We start from the raw sequence: 12,558 nt of genomic DNA, 5'->3' as shown, positions 1-12,558 counted from the left end.
CAAGGTCCTAGATGGCAAATTTGCCAAAGTTCTCCTGAACAATAGGTGCTGTCCTTGCAACCCACTCAAGAGATTGAAATAATGTCTCATGCATTCTTCTACAGTAGATTTTATCAGGGCATTAGAGAATGTATAATTTATCCTCTTATGAGGCAATCCTGGTCCTTGAAGAAACTAATTATTACCAAACAGATGACAACATTCAGATATTTTGACATATTCCTCAGTCTTGCTATGGTAGATAGTTTCAAGCTTAATAATTGGTTCTATTGAGGCAGTGAATTTTGTACTTTATATTTTTAATAGTTTGCCCTTAACAAACCCTTGATTGATTAAATTATTGCATGCACATTATTGTGCTGTCAAAGCTCAACTAGCTCATGGTTTTACTGCAATCAGGTAATCAGAAACCTTAGTGTACACTCTGTTAGGTTATAAAGAGGAAAGATCCATAGAAATGTTTCAAATAAAAAACAGTAATCAAAAATGAAATGATAAATATTTTAATATTTCTTGAATTCCTATCAAAACTAATACATTGATCTTAACAGAATTTTAATGAAACACATTTGTGTTGCACAGCATTCTACATTTACCTAGCAAGATGCTGAAGCTTTCAGTTAAGCCAAGTTTATTATAAAGGGGGGGAAATCTCTAGTGTGAGAGACTGCAAACTAGCAAACACAAGGAACTTCAAAATGTGTTGCTGTATTGTTCAAAACATTAGATAGTGCCATGTGGCTGTTTGGCAATTTATTTCACAACATTAGCTGTAAGAAATAAAAACATAATGGGTTTCAACTGTTTGCTTTCTCTTACTTGTACATACACATGCAGACACAGGTTCTCAAATGAAACTTCAATCTAAAATGTATAAGCAAGAACTTCCTCTATGTCTAACTTACACATAGTAGTTAACTGTCTGAAGCTTCTAAGTACAGGAGGTAGTAAAAGCTAAACTCTGGATTCAGCTAAAAAGAGTAAGTACCAAACCTAAACATTTGGAAGAGCCATATAAAGTTATGGCAAAAAGAATGCTGATGAACTTGAACCACAATATCAGAAAAATTAAGTCAACTTTATTATCAAAGTTGGTAACATTCCTCTGTCTATTATCAGTTCATACGTAGTGCAAAACAAATGCATTTTCATCTTCATCCAGGGAAATGATGTCAACTACCTTCAGTCATCACTGTCACTTCCAGATTCACTCAACTGGAGATCATTCCCTAAAATTTTAAAAAAGTCATGCTATCAACTCCCGATAACATTATTTTCCATGAAGCAGTGAATATCTCCCAGTACAGTACATTAGTCTATTTGGTCTAAACGTAAAGCTCCCGTCAAACGGTGGATTCAGGTGCAAATTAAAAGCCATATTTAGAAGAAAACTGTTAAGATGACGCAAATAGCACATTGGGGGAGGCAGTTTTCACCAGAAAATCCACACCCAATACCAGCAGCGTAGCGTGGGTTATCAGCACCCGGGGCAAGGCAAGTAATTTGCGCCCCCTAACCCGGGGCAAGGCAAGTAATTTGCGCCCCCTAACCCGGGGCAAGGCAAGTAATTTGCGCCCCCTAACCTGGGGCAAGGCAAGTACAGTAATTTACTCTCCCAAGCAGCAGCAGTGAGGCTTCTCTTTCCCCGCGCTCTCCCGGAGCTGCCTCTTTTCTTTCCTTTTTTCTCTTTCTCCAAGGCTTTTCGCTTTCTCTCCTTAATTGATTCCCCCTCCACACTGCGGCGTTTCCTGGCTGCTCCCCACCCCCTTCCCCTCTCTCTCCTCCTCGCTCTGCTTGCCTTGCCCTGCCCTGCCTGAGGGCGCCCTGAGGAGACTCCGCTCTCCCTTTTGACCAGGCGAGGTGGAAAAAAGGGGGGAAAGTCTCTTCCCGCCCCCTTGCCAGACTCCCGGCTCCGCTCGGCTCGGCTCACTACCCAGGCGGCCAGTGGAGAGAGAGCAGCAATTACCATAAAGTTCCTCTCCCTCCGCTTCGCCAAGCTGTCAAAGCCCGGCAGCAGCGGCAACGGCAGCAGCAGGCGCAGCCAGACCCCCGCCAGCCAGCCCGCCCGCCCGCCCGCCCGGCTTCCTCTCCTTTTTTTGCCCGCGGCAGAAGGCTTTGCTCTCCCCCTTCTGCGACCTCCTCACCAAGCCGAGCGAGCGCGGGCTCCCTAACCCGTGGATTTTAGTAGGGGCAGAGAGCTGCTAGTGCGAGTGCGCCCCCCGCCCAAGTTGCGCTCGGTGCGGCCGGCACCCCTGGCACCCCCCACGCTACGCCACTGCCCAATACCATAGTCCCCATCTGGATCCTACTTTCTATACCACCAGCTGCTTATTTTTGAGATATATTTTTAAATGGAGAGGAGATCCAACCATAGATCTCTAATGCCCCATGGTCCTAATTCTTTATGCATCTTCCATGATCTCTGCATTATGCACATGGGCCACATAAATCTCATCTTTCAACATTATCCAGCTTGGAAAGCTGTATTTTAGTTTTTATTGGAAGAGTTAGAACAAAAAAGTTGCAGGAAATTTAGCTGAGTGGCAATAGAGATCACAGAAGTTAGGGTGGTTGTATCTAGTAAAGTAGTTCTGTTAGCACAAATATTTCCTTTTGCCACATGGAAACTCCCCTCCCCCTAATCCGCTCCAGGGGGTGGGGTGGGGGAACACCAATAACAGTTTTAGGGGGCATTGTGGGGTAGAGAGGGAGCAGAAGTTCCATGAAGAGCCAGAAGTCCTTACACTAACAGAACTTGATGTTTTGGTCCTAGGGTGCTGAGACACTCAGTGCCTTGACAACACTGAAACAAAAGCCAAATGCCATGCTAGGGAAGCAAATGGGGATTACCATCTGGTTGTGATGATAATCCTTACCTCCTCTGCAACTTCATGCTTTACCAGACAGCAATGGCTCACTTTATAATGAGGAACAAAGGTGCAGAACCACAAATGAAAGAGGCATGGAATCTTTGGCCCTCCAGAAGTTGCTGGACTTCAACTCCCACCCTGGCCAGCATGGCCAATGGTTAGGGATGATGAGAGTTGTTAGATACCCCTACTGTACATAACACAGTTTTATTAGTGAATCTGGTCTGGCCCTGTTGATTGGGCATTTTATTGCATTGAGAGTTAGGCCATACTGCACTAAACGCTTAAGCAACTCCTTTTGAGATGTCTGAATGTCTCCAGAACAAATTACTGGTTTTTAATCCCACTGTATACAACTCAGCAGCAGTCAGTATCATCTATGACATTGTAAACTGCATAAGCTTTAATTTACCATAATCAGTGGTCAAAACAGCTTTTATCCCAGCTTCTGATCTAAACCTCAGTAGGTCAAACCCTCTCTACCCAGACAAAGCTTAAGTTACATGAGAAAGTTATAAAAGCATGTGGTTTCCTTTTAGATTCCTCAAGTATGAATCTCACAAGCTTCTCTGCTTCATGTACCGGTACTTACGCAGTGTGTTCATCAAGTGGCCAGTGCCCTCTCGACTTCTGTGATATCCAGCGTCTGCATCTGGGAAGGCTCGCTGTGAGACAGTCATCATCGAAGGCTGTAGGTGTGGCATTGACAGAGGAAGGGGTGGCTTTGTCTCTTCATCTTCTGAATCACTAGAACTATTTTCACTGCTTGATGAAGAGGATGAACTCTTAGATTCAGATGAGCTATCAGAGCTACTCATCTGCTCTATAACTTTAGCTTCTGCTTTTAGCTCTGAAAATAAGATTTAAGTAGAAGGGAAAAGAATTTAAGAACTAACTTCATTACTTACATGATCACAATATTAAATTTTAAGAAAATAAATAAACTCAGAGTAGTATTTGGGAGTGACATCAAGACAGTGAGCAAAGGAACGGTATTTATCTGTCAGTGTGGTATAATAGTGTTAGAGCCAGGGTGAAATCCCTACTCAAGAAAGAAGAAGCAGAGAGGTCTCAACTGCAGAAATGAGGAAGGAAGAAAATTTCCAGCTGCACAGGAAACATTTATTTGATCTCGGCATGTTTAGAATTTAATTCTTCCTCAGGGGCATTCTTGAACTACAAGTTTAAATCCTGGTCTCCTCTCAGGAGGATTGAAATTGGTTTCAGTTGGTTGTTCAACTGAGGAAGTACTCCATTCAAAGCACATTGGGCTCAATAAATAATTGCCTGCACACCTCAAAGTTTCTTTACTTCTTCAACAATCACTGAATGCCTTGATGTCACCATCTCTCAGCCTCACTCCACATAGTAACTTAAACTATAAAATAGGAGCACAATGTATGCCTCCCGGGAAGACAAACAGAATTGTCAATTCTGATAATCAATATTCTACTCCTTAGGTATAAAGGTAACCTTCCCAAACTGGGCAGAGGGTAGGGAGGAGAAGAAAGTGATAAATTTAATTGCCAGGCTTCCCAGACTGCTGTATCACAACATCATTAGACAACAGGCGTTATTCTAGCAGCCCTAAAATTTTAATCAAATTAAGGCCACAGCAGCTGCCACTTTTATCAAGGGTGAGTTGCTTATGTGACAGCTGATTTCTGCCACCAGCCACATGTTGATCCTTAGTCAACTTCTCCCACCACCACAACCAGTGTTTTTTTCAAGCTGTTACAACAATAGGCAAAAAAACCATTCTAGGCTCAGTGTCTGCTGGGTGGCTTCCATGTAGCTAGCTCATTCCATGGCATCAAATACGAAAGATAGCATAGCCTCAGAAAAAAATACAGCCAACACAGGCTCACATAGTGGTGGAAATGCACGCGTAAGATATCTAATGTCTCTCAGTATTTGCTTTGTAAAGCCCTTACATTTTTTTTATGGACATAGCTAAATAAGGTATAATTATCAGATTTTAACATACGATATTAATGTTTAAAAAAATTTGCCAACACTGGGACATTAATTGTTCTCAGAGCAAAATTCAGCACTGCTAATTTATAGAGATATTGATATTAGAACTTAAAGAAGTAAAGGACCCATGGTAAGACATCATAACAGATCCTGAACCAGCCCCAAATCCAGTGTTGTAGTGCTCCTGTATTGTGTTATAGTCATTCCAAACAGAAGTGCTACAGCACTCCTGTTTGAGGCTTACAGTTTAGCCAGCATAATAATTATTATTTGCAAGTGCATTTTTGCACACAAAGCAACTTGCTCAGTAATGCTACTGTTCCCATGCTTCCGTCATGGGCCCTAGCACAAAAGCAAGTTTCTCGATGGGAAACTATCAGGTAACACAATGCTTTATGCATAATGATGCGGCTGCTAGAATGTGGGAAAACAGCTTTGGGATTTTGTGAGTCACTCAGAACAAGTTTTAAACCAAACTAACCAACCCTTCTAGAAGAGTCTCTCAGATTTCATGTGCCCTTGAACACCCTCCCCTGCAGCACTGGCTACTTTTTAGCAACTGTACAAGGAAAGAAATGACAGAATTTTCTCATTATAGTTACAAACAAACACCTGCACGAGAAGTTCCATTTTTTTACACTGTGTACTCAAGGATTCAGTCCTAGTTATCAATAAACAGAGCAACCATCTGCCAGCATTAATTCAACATGTAACATCTTCCTCTCCTGCTGCTTGCCCCAACATTTCATCAGGAAGTTTAGCTGGCCAATTGAACACAGTATGACATTCTACTAAGTTACTTTTAAGCCACCAGAAGCATTTAGAGTGACTGCATGCAGAATAAGGTATTACCCATAATCCTTTCCTCATGGTGCACATTAGATTTTAAGGCAGCCATGTATTGCCAGTTATCTGGTCACCCAAGGCTCTGAAAGGTGTACCTAAGCAACCAGGATACTTTTTAAATTTGTAAAGTTTTTAGGTTAATGCTCTAAAGAATCTTGCCCTCAGGGTTATGAAGGAAATCTTATAAAATATATGACTAAGCTTGCCTTAAACAACATATAGCAAAATGATGTAATCGGCAGGTTCACCTTGGGTAAGGAAATGAGACCATTTCAAGCAATTAAGGGAAGAAGACGAGGATGGGGGCCTAATGATATATGTAAGCTGTCAGCAATCATTGGACTAAGATGGAAGGAAGACCCAAATGATAGACCAACACTAACAGAACAGTACACTGTTGCCATTAGCATTTTTATGTCATACCATACTACTTTTTCTGGTGGTAGATAGGATGGTAGAGATAAATAAGGTCAGAGCAGGGGATCTGTAGCCAGTTCTATGTGGAACAAACAGTGGCTGAACATTTTCAGTATCTTAGGTCTGAACAGCCCATCAGCGATAACACAAAACATTAATATTTGCTCTAGTTACCCATCCCACAAGGACTTCTGTCACACTTCTTTCCACTCATATGTCTTTGTTTTTTCAAGGGATGGGCTCTCCATTTATGATTGCGAAACCACTTTTATTTGAATGCATTCATCCATAAAGAGAGCGAAGCCTTATGTAAGCCTTGATAGTTGCTAAAATGCAAGACCGCAAATGCTTCTGATACCTCGTCACACAATTTCTATTAAGTTTAGTTAACAACTATTGAACTGGAAGCAGGTAGTATTAAAACTATTTGTATGCTCTCAATAGATGGCCAGACACTCTATCCAATAGAACCATAGAATTGGAAGGGACCATGAGAGTCATCTAGTCCAACCCCCTGCATTGCAAGAATTTTTGTCCGACATGGGGCTTGAACCCATGACCCCGAGGTTAAAAGTCTCGTGCTCTACTGGCTGAGCTATCCATGATGGTTGTGGAGTAAGTAAACCCCTTTCTTCCCGAGTCAACACAGAAATGAAGCAAGCTGATGGAAGAGGAACAGAGCAATCCATCTTTCACCAGCATTTGATTGCTAGACACACAGGAAGCAAAACTTCAACCTGGGCATCCATTGACAAACAAGTGGTGAAGAGAAGGAGTAATCCATTTCTTTGCTTCCAGCCTGTTGCACTTCTGTGCTGGATGTGGAGGAGGTGAAACCCCTTCCTGTGCTCAGGACAAAAACCAAACAGCTGGTGGAGGAGGTAGGCAGTACTTCATACCTCTCCTGCTAGCCTTCTGTATTTCTAGTCTGCAAATATTTGTACTGGTCTGCTTTTTATTCCTAAGAGAAGTTGGAAAAGGGATGGACAGTTCTGACCATCCTCCACCATCTTCTGTGTAAAAAGCAGAAGAGTAAAAACTTTTGAAGGCTACCATATTTAAAGAGTGAATTCAAAAGCTGACCTGTGCCACTTTTGTTGTGAAAGAGACATGGCATTGGCTGGTTGGAGCCTGGTATTCATTACTTCAAGACAATATAGGGTTAGAAAAACTGCAACACAAGCGTATTTCTTGCTGAGGTGCTAAATCTATGTATGGGCTGTACCACTTCAGACTACAAAGGATTGGCTCCTGTAGTTGAATCCTCCTCCATAGAAAAAATGATTCCTTCACATAGAAAACTGGAATGTTAGGGAACAGCTAGGTTAGAACCTTCCCACCATTATGCATTCCTCTACATGCTGGGGCAGGGAGTGAGAGGGAAGCATTCAGTCATGTGAGCTGCAAAGACTAGACAAGCTTACCACATAAATGAAAATTAGGTCATGGACTCCAACCTCAAAACCTTCAAACTACAGAATAATTTAAGACTCTGAACAATATGAGATTCAATTACAACTTACCTCTTTCAATATCATCCATAGGAGAAGGTGGTGGAGACATCTTCTCTTTTGGTGGAGAACATTTAACACTATTTGGAATCTTATTTGCATTTCGAATTAGCTGTTGCTGTTGCCCAATACGAGACTGGACCTTACTGCTTCCTTCACCTCTGTATGAAAGGGTTGAAAAACAAAGTTGCATCTGTAAATTCTATAAAGCCATTTATTTTGTTTCCAAGTAGTTTTAGAAGAACTGATTTTTCACCACTTTTGATGGATAATAAGAAAGCTCTTATGTGCAGTACTTAACAAATGCTAAGTCTGTGCAGGTTCCAGTGAAATGTTCTCTAAACACCACCCCAAAAATGCAAACAAATTGAACTGGGTGGTGATATCCAATGTTACTTTCTGAGTTGAAATCAACAGGTTTAAGGAACTAGGTCACAAGACAAACCAGGAGGAGTAAATCAAGAACCTTGGTTACAGATTCTGGTTTGTCTGGAGTGAGACAAGCCACAAGCCCTAGTTTCAACTTATTGTCAAATCAAACTATGGCTTAACCCCAGGTAGTATGATAGCAACAGGGCAGGAGGAGGAGTGCAGCAGCCGTGATCTTCATTCTGGGAACTCACACATATGCATGCTTGTGCAAAGCCATGGTTTGGCTTAGTGTTACATGTGAACTGGGTCATTGCTTCAGTCTCTTTCTTAAAAGAAAGTAGCAGTCAGTTTTTCTTTTTCCTAATTTAGAGAAAATTGCTTTTACTATGGAATTTTCATAATGAGTAAGAAAACAAGCGTGTTTCCAATTTTCCACCCACCTGGTTTTCTTCACAGTGATATTGCTACTAAGTTTCTCTAGTCTACATTCTCCAGTGTCATGGTTAATTATCAAGATGCATTCTTTTTGGTATGGCTTCTTGGAACCTTTGAAAACTGTTACTGGTGGAGTAGAACCCTATTTTAAATCAGAAGAAAATTACTCCTACTACAGGCACTTCTAGAACTGCTTTTTTAAAGAGTCTATTTCATGATTTAAAATCCTGCACTTTTCACAACACACTGTGCTAACAGCATGTACTTCATTATTATAAGAAGGCAGAGAATGAAGCCAGTTTTGCTACAGTGATTTTTCAGGACTCCAAGATTTATTACAAAATGCGGTCTCAATATGAAAATGGATTGACTTTTCATTGACCAAGTGGCTTTTTATTCTTTAGTTCTTTCAAGGTTCCTCTCAAGATGCTGAATTCCATCCAGTTGAAAGCTGACTCATTCTCCTAACCTGTCATATTACCAAATAAAATTTAAACCAACTCCTTTATTAACATATTCTATCAATTATGAAGCGGTAATAAAAAAACAAGTGCTTGTTGGCACCAGTAACCATCAATCACCACCAACAAAGATTGAATTATACTCCCTTCATCTTTTGTTCTTAAAATCTATACCAGAATATGGGGAAAGGGAAACTATCACAGAACACTGTGCTTATTGTTGTCAGGGTTGCATACAGCCTTTTCCCAATCCATTTTGATCACTTTAAGACAACCATTTGAGCTTTCTAGCCTCCCAATTATTTACTGAGGATATTTTTGGCATATTAAAAAAAAATGAGCATCAAGCTATCTCATCATACGTTTCACAGCATAGCCTCAAAAAAGTCACTCCTCTTTGAGAAATGCAAACATATCTCATGAAACAAAGATTATAAACACCACAAATTTGTTTTTGGCCAAATACTAGTGTGAATAAGAGAAATAATTAATGGAAGATGAAGAACAGGTCAGGGAGGTGACAAGGCTTCTTTTCCACATAAATATGACCATGCAGCTTACAACATAACAGCAAAAATATGTATCAATACATCAGGGGTGGAGAGACTCCAGCCCGCAGAACTAATCAGGCTCTGTATGGGTCCCAATTTGGTCTGTGAAGCTGTTCCTCCCACCTGTCCCATGCTAGGCATCATACTGTCAGAGGCAGTATGCCTCTGAATACAAGTTACTGTACTGGAAATCACAAGTGGGCAGGTATGGATGTGGTTCAAAAGAAACAACAAGGAACTTAAAGTAATCCTCCGATTGTTCCTTCGCAAGCAGAGCTCATTGACAGAGAGCCCCACTGAGATCAGTTGCCCTAGAAAGGTCTCCCTCAAGAACTCCCTAGTGCCATCTGGGAGGCAAAGCATTTTGCAAGAAAGGATGTTATTGTGCCATCAGATGATTGGCAGGTGGATGGCTCTACCCATGTGTCAAAGCTACCCAAAGTGTGTGTGGCAGGGTTGAAGGAGATAAGAATCAATAAAGTGAACAGTACAGATATGCCTTCTTCAATGTTGAACTCTGATTGGCTGTGCCTTCCAAATGTATGACCATTGCATTTTAATGAAGTGAAATGATGATGATGATGATTTATACCCCACCCAGGTGGATTTCCCCATCCACCCAGTAAATATGTGACGTAGAATACATTGGTTTAACACCGGCACAACCATAGCATGTGTTATTGCCACATTCTTCATGTATTTACAAAAGAGTGCCACAGTTTAAGAATCAGCTAGACTCCTCCCCTCAAAGGGAACAAAAAATCTCACCTCAATATTTGGCAGAGTTATTGTCACCTGTTCGCCTTTACCAACTTCAAGATCTCCTTCACAAGATGTATCAATGGAGGCTGGTTTGAAATCATCTAAGTAAAAAAGTTACAGTTACATATATTAGGTCATGTTTTTCACTACTCCCTTAATCAGTGATCCTGTCACAAGGCGAAGGTGAGGGTACTGGATCTTTTCTAATGCTAGTTTGCCTGCCACATTCAGTTACATTATTATCTAAAAGACTGCAAAATGAGCACAGACCAGAAGGTTTTCTTAATACCTATCATATATTCACCACACGTAGGAGCTGTACAAATTCACCAAGATATGCTGAATGATTTTTAAATAGAGCACTGAAATTCACTTGCACCTAATTTTCAAGAGAAAATAATGGAGAACTAAGGTTCACGAACTTTCAGACCTAAAGATAAATATTGCCCAAGTACAAATGAAATTACCCCAAATCCTTGTAACAAGTAGAACTCTCAATAGTTACATACATAGTGATTTTAATCCTTCTAGTGAAACACAGTAATGCTCTAAAAGATTAAGTTTCAGCTTTATTTTCTATTTTGTAGCCTTCTGCATTCTATTATAGTCCAAAGAAACAGGATCTACCAAGAGTTTCTGACTTACCATAGGCATTAGTAAAATAAAATATTGAATATGCTGACACCCAGTGAGGTCAGGACAATGTAACACATAACTTTTCTTTCTTTCTTTCTTTGCTTGCTTTAAAAACATACTGCTTTCTTGAAATATTTCATAACAGTATACTAAAAATACACTTGTTACTGCCAGTTTGGTCTGTTAACTAAGCCTGTTAATTATTGACACTGTAACAAAGTGTTTTAAGTTTTAAATAAATAGATCTCAAACTTCCACATGGCTAGGAACTAGCTTCAGCTCCAAATTAACAAGTCTTTTTTAAAGCCAATTCAAACCCATGCACTACTATTCTGAATTTCCAAGGGAGTAAACACCATCACCATTGGGCTTACTTCCAAATAAGCATGTAAAAGATTGCAGTGTAAATGCAGCAATGTTTTAATGAGTTGCTAAGACCTCCTTTTAGCATTGTGTTTGTAAACCTTATATTATAGATTGCATGTACCGTATATGTTGCCTAATACCCTGAGCTCCATTGTAAGAATGATACTTAAATTCATTAAAAACCACAAATGCACGAAATATTTAGATATTTGAAAGCTAAATGTTGCCTACATCTAGTGAGCATGGAAGCCATGATTTCTGAGAGTGAGTGCCTGGCTTTTGCTCCTCTGTGAACTTAGAAGAGTTCATGAGCATGAAATACAAATATACATCATCTACAAAAAGAAGTGCATGGCTTTTATATTCCCTAGCTGCAACATCTTAAACAGTCTCTTGCCTTAATTTTTAAAAAAATCTAACTCACAATAACCTATAGTTATGCTCATCTTTATATCATTGTTGTGGTAGAGACTGTCGGGCAATATCTAGGTGCTCTACTCATCCCCTATGCCTCCTCTCCCCAAACACACCAAAATACGGTACCTCAGATCTCCCCATTTCCATGTAGATTTGACAGGTCACCTTTGGTTTTCTTCCTCCCTTTTAAGAACACAATGGGTTCTTAAAGTTCACTGGATGTCACTGGATGCTGAATTTAATATTTCTGATAGATTTAAAAGTATGGAGCTTTATCATATTGAGCAAATAAAGGCTTTTTTTTTTTTAAAGCCTTATTCCTTTCTTGAACTCTTACAATGGTAGACACAGTGACAGCTTCTTTCCCTCAATTTGTTCGTGGTATTTGCGGAAACAATTCCCGCCCGCCCCCCCAAAAAAATTCCCGCAGCAAGTCCAAAGTGCCCGTCGCTTCCATAATTTCTGACTTAGCTCTAGATGAAGCACTTTGGTTCCTTTCCAAACAGATGCCAACCTTCCTGCTTCCAACATAATAGCAATGATGACGACGGCGATTAGCAAGTTACCACCCATCGTTATTACATATACACCAGCTATGAAGTTGTCGGGCGTTCACTTACGAGGGAGCCAGTTCTCCTCACCCAAACTCTTCCCCACCTGGACGGGGTCGAGGCGCCCGCCTGCCTCCCTCCCTCCCTCCCTCCCTGCCTGGCAGCCCCGGCCGGTGGCTCCACTGCCTGGAGCGCTCTCCTCACTCACAGCGCACGGTGTGGAAGGCGCAGCGCGGCTGCCTCTCGAAGCTCTCGCCCAGCAGCAGGGCGCGCTCCTTGCAGTCGAAGATCGGCGGGGCCGCCCCGTTCATCCCCGAGCCGCCCGCTCCTGCCTCTCTCTTCTCTCTCTCTCTCTCTCTCTCTCTCTCTCTCCGACCAGCGCGCAA

The 12,558-nt window shown here is 41.2% G+C and overlaps 1 protein-coding gene across 1 annotated transcript; it reads right to left on the bottom strand.

Annotated features, from left to right (window-relative positions):
* Positions 1–487: 487 nt before the first annotated feature.
* EAF2 (ELL associated factor 2) lies at positions 488–12,515 on the bottom strand. Its single transcript, XM_083752190.1, has 6 exons — positions 12,381–12,515; positions 10,209–10,303; positions 8,434–8,570; positions 7,634–7,782; positions 3,463–3,720; positions 488–1,229 (listed from the first exon to the last, which is right to left on the bottom strand). The coding sequence occupies exons 1-6, from the start codon at positions 12,481–12,483 to the stop codon at positions 1,183–1,185; spliced, it is 789 nt and encodes a 262-aa protein (XP_083608316.1). The 5' UTR covers positions 12,484–12,515; the 3' UTR covers positions 488–1,182.
* Positions 12,516–12,558: the final 43 nt, after the last annotated feature.

This window comes from Podarcis gaigeae (assembly GCF_964106915.1).
Source record: "Podarcis gaigeae genome assembly, chromosome: 1".
Taxonomy (NCBI): domain Eukaryota; kingdom Metazoa; phylum Chordata; class Lepidosauria; order Squamata; family Lacertidae; genus Podarcis; species Podarcis gaigeae.
The sequence above is the reverse complement of the archived record's forward strand: the minus strand, read 5'-3'. Positions and strand labels throughout refer to the sequence as shown.

What these genes read in the sequence shown, in the direction of transcription:
- EAF2 (XM_083752190.1), bottom strand. Translation starts at nt 12,483, where the DNA reads ATGAACGGGGCGGCCCCGCCGATCTTCGACTGCAAGGAGCGCGCCCTG. An exon ending in TAACTCTGCCAAATATTGAG is followed by an intron (nt 8,571 to 10,208) that starts GTGAGATTTTTT and finishes GATTTAAAATAG; the next exon opens with GGTTCTACTCCACCAGTAAC. An exon ending in CCACTTGATGAACACACTGC is followed by an intron (nt 1,230 to 3,462) that starts GTAAGTACCGGT and finishes TTAAAATTTTAG; the next exon opens with GGAATGATCTCCAGTTGAGT.